Below are 20,432 nucleotides of genomic sequence, written 5' to 3'. Positions count from 1 at the left end.
ATATACTAGCTGGTTTCTTGTCATTAGTCTAATTGCATGCCTAGTCATTCCCTAATATAACAGCTGCTTGGAATATATACTTGTACAAAAGTGAACCCTAATCTTGAATAGAGCAGGAGCTTTTGCCATTATACGGTAGGGAAAGTATACATGCAAAATTATTCCTAATATGATATTGTAGTAGATACATTTTAGGAAAATCTCCTTTGGATCGGGAACGGACAGGAAAATTTCCTTTGTCGGTGAGTTCTCAGGCGGCGTTTATACAAAGGAAACTTTCCTCTCCTGTTCGATCCAAAGGAGAATTTTTCCGAGTGGAAACTAGCCTTAGCCTTAACGGCTGTTTTCCACTGTCTTGTTTTTGTTTAAAATCATTTAGAATAGAAGATGCATGAAATCAACGGGTCATTTCGAAATTAATAATTCCACTCGAAATTAAGAACCTTTGAACCCTAACAATTTACCTGCATCAAGTGATCGAAGTGCCTAATTCTCCCTTAGAAGCCCTAATTCCACGGGCTAAATTTTCAAGCAACGTGCGAAATATTTCACCAGCTTCTTTTGCATTGTGAGCAATGAAGCAGAATTAATTTATTCAAGTGGTCGAAATTCAAAAGAAAGCCCGTGGAATTAGGCCCTAATGAAATCAACGATTGCATAATATAGGGTTGGATTCTGTTGATGATTTGCTGTGTTTTTTCTGGCATAAGATTAATTATACAACTTAGAAGGTTTTAAAGGAATTAAAGCAGCCTTTATGCCATACCCAGAGCTATACCATGCATGCATGGATAAGAGATGGAGAGATGTCCATCTGAGCATCGGAATCCCAGTTCAGTGACGTCAGTGATCGCGAAGCATAAGATATAGTTATTCTTCGCGATCACTCACGTCACTGAACTTGCAACGTAACTGGACCATTTACTTATTATTTCAACAATATTTATTGGGATTCCTATGATCTGAGTAATAAAAATGCCCCCATGCCGACAGCCATCTTGCTGGCAAGTGTTTATTGCGTGATGTTGCGTGATATTCGTCATTACATATGCTCTCTGCCATGAGACCTATTTCACCAATGTTTCGGCATTTGCATGCAAATTTATTTGCCAACAAATTACAATTAAAATGGCAGAAATAATAAAAAACTCACAGGCAGCCATCAGTCCATAGCGTGTGCGTATGCAAATAAGTTACGTATTCTGGATGAAATATATTTTAGCGTCAAATGAGTCTTATTGAGTTGGAGTCTTATTTTATAGGTTATTTCCATTGTTGTGAGTTATTTTTTTTGCTGAGAAAGTATTTTTTATATGTCGGAGTATTTGCATGGTTATGCACAATTGTTCATATATACTCTACAATAACATTTAGAAGATGTTCAAGCTTGTCGTCTGTCCAAACACAGTTCTCATTCTTGTTTTTTGCTTCGAATTTGGTAGATTTTGTTTTGTTTTGAGTCCGGACATCCCACATGACACGCAGGTGGAAAACATGAACGTGTACTGGCATTCCTGAGTTTCCGGTTTGGGTGGGGTCACGATTTTCTGTTCGTCAACTTTGCGCTTGCACTCGTTAGCCGCGGTGTTTACAGAATGAAGTGTTTCGATGGCTCTCGAGTCACAGTCGGTTTGCTCCTTTGGCACACTATTATAAATCTATATCACTTGTTTCGTGCAGATTGCTTAATTTACCCACAGTTTGCTTCCCATTTCCGGCAGTGCGTGTCATCTTGCGCCTTATTGTCGCTCAGTCCCGACAGATGTTTGAGGTGGTTTGACTACATTAGTCTAACGCCGATTCCCTCATCATAAAAATTACACCCATATACATGGCGTATATAATATAATGTACATGTAAATATAACTTTGCATAATCCTATTTTTGAAGACAACAAGAACCATATAACGGTAAGGGAAGCTAATTATTCTTGACCAAAAGCTAATTATTCTAAAACCGATACAATATATTATATTAAATTATATACAGTATATATATAATAGCGATCGCAGAATGCTGTGAAAAACTAGATCTGCATGCAAAGTTTGCGATCAATTTGCTGTCAAACGATCGATTCGATCAATTAAGTAGACAACCTATATTACTTATAAACACGGAAACATTCTGTGTAAAAACAACAAAATGCATGCAGAATAACCAAAGGACAGCATGGAAACGTCTTCAAGTAACTTCTTATTAAAAGGAAAGGCAAATGCCCAGCGTTTACATATAAAAAAAACTTTCCCGACCTATTAGGGGCCTTCGTCAAAAGTGCATGATTGTGAGTCTGAGTATGTCCCTTGGCAAAATAATGAAGTGGTTTGTCGACTTGTAGTTCCGCGTTTATTGACGCCATCGCAAAGTTACTGAATAGATAGAGTTTGCATTTACTTGACAATCACAAAATTAATGTCGCAAAACTGGATTATTTTCAGTGTAGATGTTTTTTTTTTATCTTCAGTCTTTGACGAACACACATGCACATATGAGTCACGAATTTTAGTTAGGCTGCTACACTACACTCATCTATAAGAACCACCTCAAGAACCACCTCTGAGGTATTGGGAGTATGTTTGAAGACTCATTTGAATCTTTGAACTGAAAGATTTTAGTTACTGAATGTTAAATTAGTAAGCTACATGAGTCCAAAGTCCTCATGAGGACTTATTATTGCATCTCTGTATATACCATATACAAATACCGGGTATAATTATTAAGCTTTAAACTTTGAAGAAAGATAAATTCTTCAAAAGTATATAAGAAGAAGAATTAGTTTAGGCAGTGCATAAAAGTCGAACATATACATTCAAGAAATTTAATTTAAGAAGGGCAGATTTGTTTGAAAAACATTTAAGAGCCCACATTTTGCGATAATCATCATGTCAAGAGAATGTTCAATGTAACATGAGAAATTTAATTTAAGAAGGGCAGATTTGTTTGAAAAACATTTAAGAGCCCGCATATTGCGATAATCATCATGTCCAGAGAATGTTCAATGTAAGATGAGTTGCAAATTTTAGAAGAATTGGGGTTTTTTTCAGTATACAGTTCGTTCTCATATTTAATTTAATTTTTATTCAGGCAAAAGTAACTCTCCTATAATATGTTGCCCTGGCCAGGATTCAAATGTTGATTAATTCCTAAAAACTACGCATCTGTATATATTCATCAAACTATGTCGCTCTTCGAGGTTACAAAATTTAATCATAGGACACCAATAAAACTATAGATTAGCATTACTTCGTGAGAACCCGTATATAATTTCAATTATTCGTCGAAATGAGACTCGCAGGTCTTAATTGGATGTCCAGTGAGTTAATGCATAGTTAATGCGAAATCCGCGGTTTTTTATATAGTCTAATGCTTATATTCCTTTATTATAGAGAATTAGGGCTGTTTTCCATTTCAACCGTATCGTAATGAACATTCGTTGTTTCAAAGTCATTAGTTCTATCCGAGTGCCCAGGAAAGAATGATAGACGCTAGTAACGCTACGTGTCGCTACGATACGGTTAAAGTTAAAAACAGCCCTTACACAGCTACATTGCGGTATATGGTATATGCATGTGAATAGAACTCTCCATAAAAAAAGTGAATCCTATTTTTCAAAACAACAAGAGCCATATTACGGTAGGGAAAGCCTTGACCTTTTCCAAAAATATTTTTAACAGGTTAATATAAATACTATATAACTGCCTGGTTGAGGCGGCCATTTTGCATGATAATATATACACGATGAAAGAAGTTTGTACTTGGCAATCACAACATTTATGTCGCATAGCTGGTTATATTAATATATTCAGATGCGATTTTTGTTGTCTATTTTTTGGGATAGCTAAACATGAAGACATTAAGCTGATCTTCATCATCTCAAGCATGGAGGCCCATTTTCCAGCACATTTTCAACAATAATACCGCGGTTAAAAAATTAAAAGTTATAGATGTAAGTCCAAATAGAGAAGGGATGGAGTTCAACAAACTAATTCTGACAAGGTCATTAATTTAGATGATTCGCCTGGTTCGTGCGCCATCTTGGATTTAAAATCATTATGGAGTTTACCAATAAAACGCGGCCAGCTCGACAACGCACTTGCAAAACAAAGAAACAACACACGCAAGCCAAAAGGTTAAAGGTATACGTAACTTGTGGCCCCAAAAGTGTTTACATCCTAACGACGCTTTCAAATTTTCACGCATTTTCACGGCTTCTCGATGACATGAAAGCTGTTGCAACGTTATAGCTGTCTAGTGGTGTCTTTGTTTTGCAAGCGCGCGTCGTCGAACTGGCCCAGCGCTTACATAGTAAATATAAGCTCACTATATAAGCTCACTGTATAAGCGCCCTGATCTGGCCGGGAAGTGAATCGTAAACCCCCTATAGTAGGTAACACAAGCGTCGGTAAAAAGTATCATTTTGCTCAACTTGCTCAATTGCTTGCGATAATTCGACAAGTCGTCTCACTCGTCTGTTTATAAATAGTTTCAAAGTGATAAAAGATTCTCAAAGTTTCGCATGCAATGTCCAATCATATTCAATAATTATGTACACTTCTAAAACGCATAACGTATAAGACCTATAGTTATAACTTTACTTTCATGTTTTTACCAGTGATATCGATATATGAAGTCAGTGGATGTTTGTATATGCACCAGCCGACCAAAAAGGCTATATGCTTTCTTTATAGACGCGCTAGGCTTCATTATCAACAGAATCCAACCCTATGTCAGTGTCTATTCAATCGTTGATTTCAGAAGTATCACTTAAATTATTTTAAACCGCGACAGTGGAAAGCAGTCCTAAAATGATATTCACGCTACGCCGGTTCGGCTATTTATTCTGCAGTTATTTCTCCCTTTGTGATTATATTCAGGCGAATCTTCCAAAATTGCAACTAAACACTGTTTTTGAATTACAGGACAAAACGACAGATAATCAAACGGAACTCCACTTAATAGAATTATGGAATCAAACAGCAGTTCAACAGAATATACGACATTTGAGAGAGACCTCTCGCTAACGATTGGTATTTTAATGCTGGTAATATCTCTTGCTACAATAATTGCCAACGCACTACTTCTAGCTGCCATCTGTTACGATCCTTACAAATGTCTTCGTAACGTCCCAATAGTATTTGTAGCAAACCTCGCAGTCGCTGATTTGTTGACAGGACTTGCTGTTTATCCATTGTTTGCTGTTTACCATTTTGGTATTTATCAAAACAAACATTACTTGAAAATACTCCTTGTTGCTTACTACAGCGTAGTGATCACATTCAGCAACGCTATAGTCACAATAGTAATACTCATCATCGACCGAAGTGTGGCCATTAAAAAACCTTTCCTGTATCGTCGAGTTATGACACTAAAATCAGCTGCAATAATTGTGGCCATTTCGTGGATTTACTCTGGATTTTTCTGCACAATTTCTCTGATGGGAATGTCTGACAAAGCGTATCTCTTACTGGATACACATCTACATCTAACTTTCTCATTTTTCTCATTGACTCTCTTATTTGCTTTCATATACTCCAACTTAAAAACAGAGGAAAGGCGGAAACTAAAGGAAGTCACATCTATGGTAAATATAGACAATTCAACTAAAGAAAGCATTAAAAGAATGAAATCTGACAAGCGGCTTTTGGTGACAATATTCTTCATCTTATCTCTCTTTTTCCTAACATATTCGCCTTATGCTGTTTTCATTCATTTGAAATTTTTCTGCACATCCTGCAGTAAATACAAGTTCTATTATATCCTGAGCCAAACATCCGAGCCCGTAATGTCTCTGAACAGTGTTCTCAACCCATTTCTTTATGCGTGGCGACACAAGAACTTTCGTAAGGCTCTGGGATGGATTGTGAAGTGTCGTGGACGAACGAGGACGAATTTTAGAGAATATGGAACAAATCGTGAGACCAAAACCACTGGGGAACGAGTGGGTTTAGCACGGATGACTCGAACCTAGGTTGTCATAAGTATGCACGTGTGTCCAGTTTCATATTGCGGTCTGTGAGGAACACATGTGATGACGACTCTTAGGTGGGTTACTTTTTAATTTGTCTAAAACCCACCTCTAAAGATCTAGCAAGATATTGGAAGTATATTTAAACTTGACTTGCTTGAACTAAATGTTAGTAAGGACATCAAAATTCGCTAGAAGATATTTGAAGTTACATTAGTTTAAATTTGTGGACCATTATTCCATGTACAAATACGACATTAGTAGAGCTTTAAGAAAGATAAATTCTTCAAGTGTATATAAGAAGAACAATGTGTTTAGGCGTGCATATCCGGACGTTACGAAGGGCACAGGAACCTTGCATAATGAGAAAAGTGAATGTAATCATCTTCGCTTTCCTTTACCGGATTGCGTTTTATGAAGTGTTTCGATGGCTCTCGAGTCACAGTCGGTTTTCTCCTTTGGCACAATATAACACTCTATCACTTGTTTTGTGCAGACCCTTAATTTACCCACAGTTTGCCGCCCATTTCTGGCTTGGTCAACACCTAACTTTATAAATTCAGTCCCGATAGATGTTTGAGGTGGTTTGACTACATTAGTCTAACGCCTATTCCTTCATTATAGAGAATTACATCCATATACATGGCGTATATAATATAATATAATATAATATACATGTAAATATAACTTTGCATATTCCTATTTTTGAAGACAACAAGAACCATATCACGGTAAGGGAAGCTAATTATTCTTGACCGAAAGCTAATTATTCCAAAACCGATACAATATATTATATGAAATATGATAACGAAGGCTTGGAAGGTTTTTAGTTACTGAATGTTAGAAAAGACATTAAAATTCCCTAGAAGATATTTGAAATTGGGTTTTTTCAGTATACAGTTCGTTCTCATATTCAATTCAATTTTTATTCAAGTAAAAGTAACTCTCCTATAATATGTTGCCCTGACCCAGTGCCCTGACCTAGATTTAAATGTTGATTAATTCCTAAACGACGTTTATATATATTCTATTGAAGAAAATGACTCAAATCCGATAAAATAACCAACGTTTATAATAGCGAGCACAAAATTGTGTTTAAAATGATTAAAAAAAAGTCTGAAAAATTCGCAGACATGCATTTTATCTTTAGCATAAAAACGCACCAAATCAATATGACGCGGAAGTGAAGAATTTACATTGAAGCCCAAGATACGATGGCTAGGTTATTAACGTTACTACTTGAATTCATTTTCATATTGAAAATATGGTCAGCCTATATATGACTTACAAAAATGCACAAAAAATTATAGTTCAACATTTACTTAGGTAAGGTATATGTGAGCATTTAAAAACGTTTGTGTCTCTACGAAATATCGCGATGTCCGCATTGCAGGAAGCGGATAAACCGCGCGTAATTCTATTTACGGGTGTCGAAGCAGTTAAAATTATGTTGAATATTGCAAGCTTTCACCAGAATTGAAGACTGAAGTGTAATCTATATATATTTAGAGTTTATAGAAGACAATAATACATGAGCTAATTGATAGTTCAGCTTCAACCATCATTATACCAGACCTGAACAGGAAAATTGCTGACTTACGGCTGTTTTCCACTGTCGTGTTTTTGTACGTACGGATACGCACATAAAAGTTTAAAACAGGTCTTAATTTCGAAATTAATCATTCCCCCGAAATTAAGACCTTTTGAACCTTTACAATTTACCCGTGGAATTAGGCCCTTATGAAATCAACGATTGCATAATATAGGGTTGAATTCTGTTGATGATTTGCTGTGTTTTTTCTGGCATAAGATTAACTGTACAACTTTGAAGGTTTTAAGCTTTTACGCGCGTGTACGCACGTGCAAAAAACGCGACAGTGGAATTAAAGCAGCCTTTAGGCTACACCCAGAGCTATACCATGCATAGATAAAAGATGGACAGATGTCCATCGGAGTAATAAAAATGCCCCCATACAGCCATTTTGCTGGCAAGTGTTTATTGCGTGATATTGCGTGATATTCGCCACTTGTCATTTTATATGCTCTCTGCCATGTGGTGAAATGGCAGAAATAATAAAAAATTCACAGGCAGCCATCAGTCCATAGCGTGTGCATGACGTGTACATTTTGGGAAAATTTGAAGGCAGGAAAATAAGTCACCCTTCTGATAATACGTATTCTGGATGAAATATATTACTATATATTAGCGTCAAATGAGTCTTATTGAGTTGGAGTCCTTATTTTAAAGGTTATTTTCATTGTGAGTTATTTTCTTTGCTGAGAAAGTATTTTCTATATGTCGGAGTATTTGCATGGTTATGCACAATTGTTCCGGCATATACTCAACATTTTGTTTTGTTTTGAGTTCGGACATCCCACGTGTGACACGCAGGTTGAAAACATGGAGGTGTACTGCGGGTTCAAATAACTTTAGCGTTTTTGTGTTTGCATGTGGACGCGCGGGTAAATATTTTAGGTATTTTTGCATTTTCGCAAATTCTTCCGGCATCGTGCATGGTAACTTTCTGTGAACGGGTTTCATGGTAACTTCATGTGAACGGCTTTGCCGAAACGATGACGCAAAGTAACGTATCATATAATTCCATATAAATGAGGTTTCTTTCAAGCATTGTGGCTTAGGTTGAATTTTCACACTGTAGGAAATAGTTCACTAGCAAAATAGATGCATATTTTCTTTATAATTTTAGCGGCATAAATTCAACATGACTATCGCCTGTAGTAGCTTACTCTAAAAGCTCACTCACACTCAAACTGATTAAGTGGGATTTCTATGTCACACTTACACGCAGTGAGTGTGAGTGAGCTTTTTGAATACCGCAGGCGTAAATGTTCTCAATTCAAAAGAAAATATGCAAATATTTCGCTGGCGAACTATTCAGTGCTCTATAAGTGGAAATCCACCCTTATCAGTTCAACTTTATATTGCTATATATATTAGAGTTTTATTCAGGTTGAGTCTTATCTTATTTAGGTTATTTTAATTGTGTGTGAAATTTTCGCCAATCCTTGCATGCCGAGGAAGGATTTTCACGCGAGAAACCAGAATCAGGGGCGTAGGAACCGGGGGGGCCAAGGCCCCCCCAACTTTCAAAAATAATAGAAAAAGTGCCCTTTTGCTGAGGTAAAGTGCCCTTTTTCTTTGTGGAAACGTCTATGCCAACGCAACAAATTATAATATAATTCAACTTTTTTCAACAATAATACGTGGCAATGTTAAATGCCCTTTTCATCAGGCAAGTGCCCTAGACGTTAATGGCCCCCCCAACTTAAATATGGTTCCTACGCCCCTGACCAGAATGTCGGAGTATTTGGTTATACACATTTTTTTTGTACACGACAATTAATCATTGTATACTCAACAACAACATGGTGTCGAGAATTAGCCTCCGTTCAGTATCGTTTGTCCTCGACAAGTCTCAATTCACACAAATTCGATTGGGTTTATGAAATATATTGATTAACAAATAAAATTAAAAGTTATACTAAATCTTCACCCAAAATTCACGTTGCAGCTATGTCGAATTAATATCGCGTCTCTCGAGTCACATTCGCACACTATGACCCTCTATCACCAACTGACTCAATTTTGTGCAGATCCCTTATTTTACCCATATTGCTTCCCATTTCTGTGCAGTGCGTGTCATCCCCTATTATTTCGTGCGCCCCGTTGTCGCTCAGTCCCGACACACTCCCCCCATATATCTTAGTGCTGTGATATATGTCTACAAAGGGTCTGAGCTAGTGCTACTGATTCAAGCTTAAATGCAATCTAATATTAGTGTCCTAATATGGATAAGTGTCACCGTTCATCTTCTTCTGCTTGATCCCGTAAGCGGATTGCTGCCGCTGCTGCTGCATCACGTTTCGGTCGGGGTTGGAAGGGAGGGGTGTCTGGGTTTAAAGTGGTTGGAGGTGGTAAGTCACAGGAAAGTTCTATCGGGTAGAGTTGCTGTATTGCACGTTCAAGAATTCCATTTGGCGTCCTGATCTTTGCTCCCCGTACTACGTCATCACGCCCTCGAATCAGCTCTTCGACTACGCCCATCTTCCATAAATTTCTGTTCTTCTCCTCTCCTTCGATGATAACAGCATCACCACGGTTGGGATGATCTGCGTTTTTCCCATTATCTTGTCGGTGTCGATCTCTTAGCCCACGAACGTATTCTCTATACCACCGTCTCCACAACAAATCCTTGCATCTACGAAGAAACTTCGCTCTCTTCCGAAGGCTGTGGTCCTCAACGTGATAAGATTCCACTTCAGGTAAGATAACTGGATTTATCTGCAACATTCTTGCGGGGGTGAGAACAGTTTGTTCTACGTCGTCTTCAACGTATGTTAACGGTCGATTGTTCATTACAACTTCTATGTCTAGGATCACGTCTGATAATTCTTCAAAGGTTAGATTACCGTTCCCGATACTTTTATAAAAACATCGTTTAAAGAGCCCGATCAACCGCTCGAACTGTCCACCCCACCAGGGTGCGCGACTCAGGTTAAACCTCCAATGGATCTCCTTGTCCGTAAGGAAACCGTTTATGATCTCATTTCCAATTGCCTTTTTCAGCCAGTTTGCCGCAGCCTTGAACGTAGTGGCATTATCTGAGTATATGATTTGTGGTCTCCCCCTTCGAGCGATCAATCTTTTTAGGCTAGGCAGAAATTGGACAACCTCCAATGATTTCAACAGCTCCAAATGAACTGCTCTTGTGAGGCTGCACGCGTAAAGTACCAGATACGCTTTCTTTTCCGCTTTTCCTGCTGTTTTGTATTTGATTGGTCCAGCGAAGTCGACTCCTATCACTTGGAATGGGGTTTCTCCTTGCGTTCGCGTAACTGGTAGTCGTCCAGGCGGTGGTCTGTGATACGCACGAGCGCGGAATCGCACACATCCATGACATTTGCTTCGTACCTGCTTCACAAGGCGACGTAGTCTAGGTATCCAGTATCGCTCACGAACTTCAGCCATGGTCGCCGGTACTCCCCCGTGAAGAGTGATGATGTGCGCTTGTTCGACTAGTTTCTTTGAAAACTGCGAATTTGCAGGCAAGTATACCGGATACTCGCCTTCGATTCGCCCGCGACACTCTAGAATTCCGTTCTGGTTAGGTTGGAGGTTTAGCTCGATTTTCGTACTCTCGAATTCCGGTGCGTCCCTAGCTCCATCTTGAACTCGTTTAATCCACCACAACCGTGCGTCTTCGATCTCCTGCGTCTTTATCGGTCCCAGGGACTTCGCTTTCCTTTGGGTGTGTTGAATGAAGCGGTTAATCCAAGCACAAATTCGAAGGGTTTTCCGCAACGTATACCGCTCTAGTAGTTGGTCAAACACGTCCTCGTGTGCCGTTTGATTCATCGTGACCAAAACTCGCGTCGACGGTTTTTCCTCTTGCTTCGAATCCGAACTCGCCACAGGAACAACTTCCGGTGGCCACGTCTCCTGGTTGTTAAGCCACGTTGGACCGTGCTTCCATAACTCGTTTCCCACCACATCTCCTCCGCGGCTCCCTAGGTCAGCGGGATTCTCGTTCGTTGGGACGTGATGCCATCTGATCCGGTCGAGTTCTTTGACCTTTTTCACTCGGTTGGATACGAATTGCCGGTACTCGCCTTGTCCATTGATCCAATATAACGCGACTGTCGAGTCCAACCAACAGTGTATCTCGGTCACCTTCTCCATTCCGATCGCTCGCTCGACGTTCGTCACTAAGTTTGCGGTCATATGACCAGCGACAAGCTCTAAACGGGGAATCGTGAGGCTCTTCTTTGCAAGTCTGGACTTTGCACACACGATACCTTGGGTTGTTCCGCTCTCTTGCTCTGCGACTGCGTAGACGACCGCAGAAACTCCGTTCTTACTGGCATCCCCGAATCCGTGAAGGGTGATTGACTGTACTGGCTCTCTGTGAGGGGCTAAAGTTCGAGGGACCGTGTACTGGCCTGGCAGGTTTTCGTACCACTCTTTCCACCGTCTCTTCAAAGAACCGTTAAGTTCTTCATCCCAGGCAAGTTGCTCTTCACACATTTCACGGTACAGTAGTTTTGCTACTAGGGTAGTTGGGGAAACCAGGCCGAGTGGGTCGTACACACTTGCAACCTGCGACAGGGCCTCCCTTTTCGTAGATGCTTCGTCTCGTTCTTTGTTTACTACAACACTTAAACGGTCTTGAGCTTTGTTCCAACCCATACCGAGGATCTTTGTCTCAGTCCCCTTTGTGCCCAGCTGCTGTTTCGCGAAGGTAGTTTCCGGGTTGCCCACGTTGCCTTCATTGGCGCTCTGGTCGGTATCCTCGAGTTCAGAGGCGTTTGAGTGCCATTTATGCAGGTGGAAAGTGGCATCCTCAAAAATACTAACCGTCTTCGCTTTCTTCTCTTTGACCTCTTCAACATTATCACCTCCCTCCATCACATCATCGACATACAGGCCGCCTTTTATCTCTTCCACCAGAGCCGGATATCTTTTCTCCCAACTCTTTAGGTGTTCGTTCAGGACACCTCCAAGAAGGAAGGGAGAACAGGTCAGCCCAAACAGCGCCCTAGTAAACCGATAGACTGTGAGGTCGTCACTATCTGGTGCCTTCCAATGGAAGCGTAGGGAATCTCGTTGGTTTTCGCGTATCCGGACTTGCAGGAAGGCTTTCTCGAGATCAGCGGTCAGCACGATGGGGAGGAAACGTAGACGAACTAAAATATCCCACAGGTGGTTCTGGAGTGGTGGGCCAGGGTTCAAGCATTCGTTCAAGGATGGATCAGATGCCGATTCTTTGGCGGACGCGTCGTAAACGACCCGAAGTTTCGTCGTCTCTGCGGTCTCCTTTACGACGGGCTTGTGGGGAATGTAAAACTCTTTACCCTTTGCTGTGGCAGGTGCTGGTTCGACAATACCTTTCACGAGCTGATCTTGAATAATATCGTTGTACTCTTTGTAAATTCCTCTTTTCTCGAGACGTTTCACCAGGTTGTTAAGTCTCCTTATGCTTCCTCTTTTGTTCGACGGAAGGTGTGGATGATGCGATTTCCACGGTAAGCTAGTCTCGTACCAGCCTTCTTTGTCGCGTGTGAGCTCGTCTTTAAAATCATCGTAAATCGCTTGAGAGCCTTCCTCGGTGGGTTCTTCAAGACCGAGGACGTCTAACCGACACAATCGCTCGAAATCGTTTTGAGATGTTGTGGTCAGTAGCATCGTATTCTGGTCCAACTCGATTCCAGGACTCATGATCATCCAACCAAACCTTGTAAATTCCGCCACGGGATCACCGTCCTTTCCTACCAGGGGTTTGGTCCTTGTTTTTATCCGAGCATACTCGCCGTTTCCCAGCACGAGGTGAATGGGTAGCTCACTCTTTGTGTCGCGTTCGTCCATTTTGACCGAATTCAAATGTTTATATCGTCTCACGAGTTGGTCGTAATTGGGGTTACCAGTTGTCAGAAGCTCGCTCTTTTCAACTTTGTTCAAGCTCACGTTTATTTTGCACGAATCGTCCAAGGAACTAACTTCTACATCGAAAACTTCTATTCGCTTTGTTTGCGAAGTCATCAACATGTCTATTCGCTGGCTCTTTATTTCGCTGGGTTTAATGTTTAACGCGTTGACAAGTTTCGCGGACGCATAGGAACTGCCGGCGCCAGAATCAATAAGTGCGCGAGTCATTACACCATTAACTTTCACAACAACGACTGGAAATATCCCTTCCGCGCTTGCCCCATCTGTCATCACTTTCTTAGCCCCGGGTGATTGGTCCCCTTCTTTTGTATGATCTTGACCAGACCTTTCGTCGCGTTCATGCTTGTACTGTTCGCAGATGGATGAGTGATGACGCTTGTTGCAATGCCCACAAGACGTCTTGCTGGCACAGTCCGAAGCTCGGTGAAATTTCGTAGCGCAGTTAAAGCACAAACCCTTTCTTGCTAAAATTTGCTTTCGGTCACTGGGATTCACGACATTTGTGCATGAAACCGCCTTATGGCCAAGATCGCCGCAATGAACACAGCCCAAAAGTTTTTGTTCATTTCCGCTCGCGCGAAACAACTTCTTACGGTAATCATCTTTGCGCGGAGGGTCGCTTTCGTTTACCGGATTGCGTTTTACCCACTGTCGCAATGCCTCAGCTAACTTCTCGAAATCCCATGTTTCCCATTCAGGATCGGTTCTAACTAAATCGCCCCTGATACCTGACAATTTATCTAATGTCATCGAGACATTTCCGTTAACCTGATCGAGTTTCCTCAAGGTCTGCAAGGCTCGCACGCAATAGGTCAAAGTCTCACTAAATTCGGCAATTCTACGGGGGTTACTGTTCGGAATATGAGGTAGATCGAGAATCTCCCTTATATAGCTTTTGACAATCTCGGATTCCTTGCCGTAATTGTCTTGGAGAATGGCTTTGGCTCTATTGTAACCTTCGGTTGAAAAGGGCAGGGACTCGACGCATGTTTTGACCTTTGGACCCAATAATTCTAACAAATACGTAAACTTGGTAATGGGGGCCACGGAACTCTTATCAATCCCTTCGGTAAATTGTCCCCAAAACCTAGGCCAGTCTTTAAATGACCCATTAAACTTCGTGATCACAAGTTTCGGTAGCTTTGCGTTTCGACTTGGGCATTCCTGAGTTTCCGGTTTGGGTGGGGTCATTTCCCTTTGCATGCGTAGTTTCTGTTCATGCAACTTTAGTTCTGCCTCACGTTGCTGCTCTAGTCCTGCAGCCTTAGCGTTACGTTTCTCTTCAGCTAACCAATCGCTCAACTTTGAAATCTGTAAATCAGCTACTTCGAGTGTCGCCTCAACACTGTCGCTCCAATCGGAAATTTCGCTCATGCTTGTTTTTCTCGCGATTTTCTGTTCCTCAACTTTGCGCTTGCACTCGTTAGCCGCGGTGTTTACAGATTGCAGTGTTTCGATATGGCGTTTTATAGTTTCACGCTTACCTGTTGCCAGGATTTTATCTGACCTTCTCGTAACCAATTTCAGCTGGGATAATTTCGTCTCCAATTCGATGTCTGCCTTTGTCAATTCTGGAGGTATACTTTCTCCGGTTGGTTGAACGGCCATTTCCGTAACTGTCTCTCCAGCAGTACTCTCTTTTTCTTCTTCCATCGTTGTTCAACGAGTTCGCAATCCCGTCGGAGGTGCCAGGTGTCGAGAATTAGCCTCCGTTCAGTATCGTTTGTCCTCGACAAGTCTCAATTCACACAAATTCGATTGGGTTTATGAAATATATTGATTAACAAATAAAATTAAAAGTTATACTAAATCTTCACCCAAAATTCACGTTGCAGCTATGTCGAATTAATATCGCGTCTCTCGAGTCACATTCGCACACTATGACCCTCTATCACCAACTGACTCAATTTTGTGCAGATCCCTTATTTTACCCATATTGCTTCCCATTTCTGTGCAGTGCGTGTCATCCCCTATTATTTCGTGCGCCCCGTTGTCGCTCAGTCCCGACAATTTAGAAGGAGTTCAAGTTTGTCGTCTGTCCAAACAAAGTCCTTATTCTTGTTTTTTCCTTTGGGTTTGGTAGATTTTTGTTTTGAATTCAACATCCCAAGTGGCCGAGATCCCATTGTGGGATCACTTAAATAAGCGTATCTGAAACGTTTTTGTTTTTACGTGTGACATATGCAAATAAATATAATAACGGAGAAATATTTTTGCGTTTTCAAATTCTTCCGACATCGCGGAACTGAAGTTACTACATGCGGATTTACAGCAGGCGAAATATATTACATAATATTTTGTAATCAAGACAGTTAGTGTAAAGGTTTTCTTGTAAAAAAACTTCAGACAATTGCCTAATATATTTAGATGTGTCTATTATCATACCTTCCATCGTGCATGAACCCCAAGTCTCAAAGCCTTGTGATATCACTATTTTTTTAATTATACAGGTCTACATTAGAGAACAGCACTGAATGGAATGATGGAATCAAACAACAGTTCAACAGAATATACGACATTTGAGAGAGTTCTCTCGCTAACGATTGGTATTCTACTGCTGGTGACATCTCTTGCTTCAATAATTGCCAACGCACTACTTCTAGCTGCCATCTGCTACGATCCTTACAAATGTCTTCGTAATGTACCAATAATATTCATAGCAAACCTCGCAGTCGCTGATTTGTTGACAGGACTTGCTGTTGATCCATTGCTTGCTGTTTACCATTTTGGTGTTTATCAAAACAAACATTACTTGAAAATACAAAATGTTTCTCACTACATCGCTTTTACCACAATCAACAATACTGTAGTCACAACCGTAATACTCATCATCGACCGAAGTGTGTTTAATAGCCATTAAAAAACCTTTCTTGTATAGTCGAGTTATGACACTAAAATCAGCTACAATAATTGTGGCCATTTCGTGGATTTACTCTGGATTTTTCTGCACATTCCGCCTGATGGGAATGTCTGACAAAGCGTATATCTTACTGGATACACATCTACATGTAACTTTCTCATTTTTCTCATTGACTCTCTTATTTGCTTTCATATACTCCAACTTGAAGACAGAAAAAAGGCGGAAATTCAAAGAAGTCACATCTGTGGAAAATATAGACAACACAACTAGAGAAAAACTTCAGGAAATCAAATCTGACAAGCGGCTTTTGGTGACAATATTCTTCATCTTATCTCTCTTTTTCCTAACATATTCGCCTTACGCTGTTTTCATTCATTTGGAATATTTCTGCACATCATGCAGTAAATCCAAGTTTTATTATTTCATGAGCCAATCATCTGAGGCCGTAGTGTAAGTGAACAGCGTTCTCAACCCATTTATTTATGCGTGGAGATACAGGAACTTTCGTAAGTCTCTAGGATGGGTCGTGAAGTGCCGTGGACGAAAAAGATCAAATGTTTGAGATTATGAAAAAATAGGCATTGCCTGAAGCTACACGCAAAAAGCACTTGCAACCTTGCATAATGTGGAGGGTCATATATTCAAGATATTAAATTCCCTTAAGAAGCGCCGACTTATTGGTAAAACGTTTAAAGCACACAAATTGCTATTCAAAATGTCAATAGGATGCACAATGTAACAGGTGCAAATTTCCGGGGAATTATTTTTTTTCGGTACAGTTCGTTCTCATAATTTAGCTTAGATGTAAGTAATTATCCTAGTATGGTGTCTGACTACAGATTTAAATGTTCATTAATTCCTAAAAACTATACATTTGTATTCATCAAACTATGTAGCTCATCGAGACAAGCAAAGTCTGCGTTCAAGACAATGACAAAAATTTAATTACACCATTATTTTTAGCATAACTGGTCTTTGTCGCCGTATATAATTTTGAAAAGTTATTGCCTAATGATTAGAGTGAGGCTCCCAGGTCTCAATTAAATGTTTCATGCAGTGAATAAAGAAACTGGTTTGAATACATTAGTGTAACGCCTATTCCTTCATTATGAAAAATTACACCTACATGACGTATATGCATGTTACGCAAGCAATTAAGAGTCATATTACGGTAAGGAAAGTCTAGACTTATTCCTAAAAATATTAACCGATTAGAACCGGTTAGAAAGTTAAAAGTTTATAGTATCTAAGAATATAATCAATATGTTCACGAAATTAAACTTCTATTAAGGAGTGCAGACTAGATTTGTAAAACGTTTAAGAGCGCACAAATTGCGATTCAAAATCATCATGTCAAGAGGGTGTAAACTGTAACAGGTGTAAATTTCCGGAGAATTTTGTTAAATGGTACAGTTCGTTCTCATAATTCAGGCTCAGCTTGGATAAAATAACTATCGAAACATGGTGGTCTGACAAGAGATTTAAATGTTGCTTATTCCCAAAAACATGTATTTGTTTTCTTCAAGCTATATGTAGCACTTCGTAACAAGCTAAGTCTTAAAACAATAACAAAATTTAATTATAGGACACTAGCATGATTGATCTTCGCGAGAACCCGTATATAATTTCAAAAAGCTATTGGCTAATGATTCGTCACAATGAGGCTTTCTTATTCTCAATTGGATGTTTGAAGTAATACAGAAACTGGTTTGACTGCATCATAACGCCATTCGGGCTTCACTACAGAGAGTTACATGCAGCTACATGGCATGAAACATGGCATAAAAGTGAATCCCATGCATTCTTGAAAACAACAAGAGCAATATCACGGTAGGGAAAGCTTAGATTTATTCTTAAAATATTTTTTTAAAATTATTATATGCATGCTGTTGATAAAAAAATAGACTGTATCCGATATAATATGCATGAATTTTGTTTCATAATAACGATCGTAGAATGCTATGAAAAATTAGATCGATTTTAGCACAAAACTAAAGTGAGAAATTATGAAGATATTAAAGTCCACGAGATTTGCCAGAATACAAGACGTACATATTCTAAGATTTGCCAGAAAACAAGACGTACAAATTGTACAAGTTTGCGTTAATTGATAGGTAATCTCTTAACTGATAGTAGCTACGGTTTTACATTTTAAAGGCGAGCGCGCATTCCTAGACAAAAACAAAAATGTATAGACAACATCGTGACAAAATACTTGGGAAACACCACAAACACGCTAAATCCCGTTCACGTTACAAAAATTGGTACAGGTCCAGGCCTGGTCCAGACCAATTTCTTCTGCTGACTGGATAAGTTAAAATTAAATAACACTCTACATCTCCCTTGAATGATTCAACTTGAATATTATGCACTGAATATGTAGTTGTAGACAGTATCTTAATTTGTATTAAGGGTAAAAAAATTTAGCTTTGTTGAATAAAACGATAGACTGGCTTTCTATTTTGAACGTAACCACCGTTTAGGCTAAACGGGCTTGATACAACCGGTCCCTGGATTTTGTGGCCTATATAGACCAGGTCCAGGCTTGGTCTAGGCCAGGTAAACAACGTTCAAACGCCTATAGGCCTAGACCTGGTCCAGGTCCAGGCCTGGTCAAAGAACGTAATGTCGTGAGAAAATCTAATGATTCATTACGATGAGATTACCGCGGGTAGGAGGGTTTGATTAATTATACATTTGTCTAACTGAACGTCTAGTCCTTCACCAAGGAATTATTATCCTTTAAACGTACATGCAATTTTGTATTAAGGAGAATTATAGGGTGACGAAAGGAAAGGTCCAAACTGGCTGTGAAGTTTTTTTGTATGTTTTAGACAGCTGGTAATGCGCATTTCATGTCACGTTTTCAACTATTTATGTTATTATTGTCAGGCAAATATCCTTCAGTTCATGCATAATGTATGAACCAAGTTCTAAAGATGTCAATAGTTTTTTTTTATTACAGGACAATAAATAAGAACATTAAAGAACAGCACTGCACGAATGGAATGATGGAATCAAACAACAGTTCAACAGAATATACGACATTTCAGAGAGTTCTCTCGCTAACGATTGGTATTCTACTGCTAGTAATATCGCTTGCTACAATAATTGCCAACGCACTACTTCTAACAGCCATCTGCTACGATCCTTACAAATGCTTTCGTAACGTACCAATAGTATTTGTAGCAAACCTCGCAGTCGCTGATTTGTTGACAGGACTTGTTGTGGATCCATTGTATGCTGTTTACCATTTTGGTATTTATCAAAACAAATATTACTCGAAAACACTAGAAATTGGTGATTACGGCTCTTATATAACAGTCAACAACGCTATAGTCACAATAGTAATACTCATCATCGACCGAAGTGTGACCATTAAAAAACCTTTCTTGTATCGTCGAGTTATGACACTAAAATCAGCTGCAATAATTGTGGCCATTTCGTGGATTTACTCCGGATTTTTCTCCTCATTTCGCCTAATGGGAATGTCTGACAAAGTGTATATCTTACTGAATACACATCTACATGTAACTTTCTCATTTCTCTCATTGACTCTCTTATTTGCTTTCATATACTTCAACTTGAAGACAAAGAAAAGGCGGAGACTGAAAGAAGTCACATCTGTGGTAAATATAGACAGTGCAACTAAAGAAAACATTAAAAGAATGAAATCTGACAAGCGGCTTTTGGTGACAATATTCTTCATCTTATCGCTCTTTTTCCTAACATATTCGCCTTATGCTGTTTTCATTCATTTGGAATATTTCTGCACATCATGCAGTAAATCCAAGTTCTATTATTTCTTGAGCAAAACATGCGAGCCTGTAGTGTATCTGAACAGCGTTCTCAACCCATTTATTTATGCGTGGAGACACAGAAACTTTCGTAAGGCTCTAGGATGGGTGGTGAAGTGCAGTAGACGAAATGTTGTTTAAGAAAATATGGAACAAAACCGCTGAGAAGCAAGTGGTGTCTTGAGCATGAATGAATAGCCAACCTAGGCATAAAACAGGGTGTCCAGTTTTATATTGCGTCTCACTCTTTTAAGGAAATTATTACTAAGGAAATTTCAACCTTTTTTGGTTTTTTAAAGAATTGTTTAAGGAATTATATGTTATTAATGAATTTCTAAGGAATTCTGA

General features: G+C 39.5%; 3 protein-coding genes across 4 annotated transcripts; 2 read left to right on the top strand and 1 right to left on the bottom strand.

Annotated features, from left to right (window-relative positions):
• Nucleotides 1–49: 49 nt before the first annotated feature.
• LOC114530216 (muscarinic acetylcholine receptor M3-like) lies at nucleotides 50–20,432 on the top strand. The gene is made up of 5 exons (XM_028551795.1): nucleotides 50–135; nucleotides 15,878–16,267; nucleotides 19,122–19,128; nucleotides 19,253–19,916; nucleotides 20,424–20,432. Exons 2-5 carry the CDS (start codon nucleotides 15,907–15,909, stop codon nucleotides 20,430–20,432), a joined length of 1,041 nt encoding a protein of 346 aa, XP_028407596.1. The 5' UTR covers nucleotides 50–135; nucleotides 15,878–15,906.
• On the top strand, nucleotides 1,764–6,207 carry LOC114530312 (beta-2 adrenergic receptor-like). Of its 2 annotated transcripts, none has more exons than XM_028551924.1 (2): nucleotides 1,764–1,910; nucleotides 4,917–6,207. In XM_028551924.1, exon 2 carries the CDS (start codon nucleotides 4,961–4,963, stop codon nucleotides 5,963–5,965), a length of 1,005 nt encoding a protein of 334 aa, XP_028407725.1. In that variant the 5' UTR covers nucleotides 1,764–1,910; nucleotides 4,917–4,960; the 3' UTR covers nucleotides 5,966–6,207. The 2 variants fall into 2 exon arrangements, with proteins under 2 accessions (XP_028407725.1, XP_028407726.1); XM_028551925.1 differs by lacking the exon at nucleotides 1,764–1,910 and adding an exon at nucleotides 4,013–4,126.
• On the bottom strand, nucleotides 9,636–15,303 carry LOC114530309. Its single transcript, XM_028551918.1, has one exon. It carries the CDS (start codon nucleotides 15,078–15,080, stop codon nucleotides 9,783–9,785), a length of 5,298 nt encoding a protein of 1,765 aa, XP_028407719.1. The 5' UTR covers nucleotides 15,081–15,303; the 3' UTR covers nucleotides 9,636–9,782.

The sequence above is a fragment of the Dendronephthya gigantea genome, unplaced genomic scaffold (assembly GCF_004324835.1).
Source record: "Dendronephthya gigantea isolate DGI-Jeju-01 unplaced genomic scaffold, DenGig_1.0 000061F, whole genome shotgun sequence".
Lineage (NCBI taxonomy): Eukaryota > Metazoa > Cnidaria > Anthozoa > Malacalcyonacea > Nephtheidae > Dendronephthya > Dendronephthya gigantea.
This window is presented reverse-complemented; position numbering and strand designations above follow the sequence as displayed.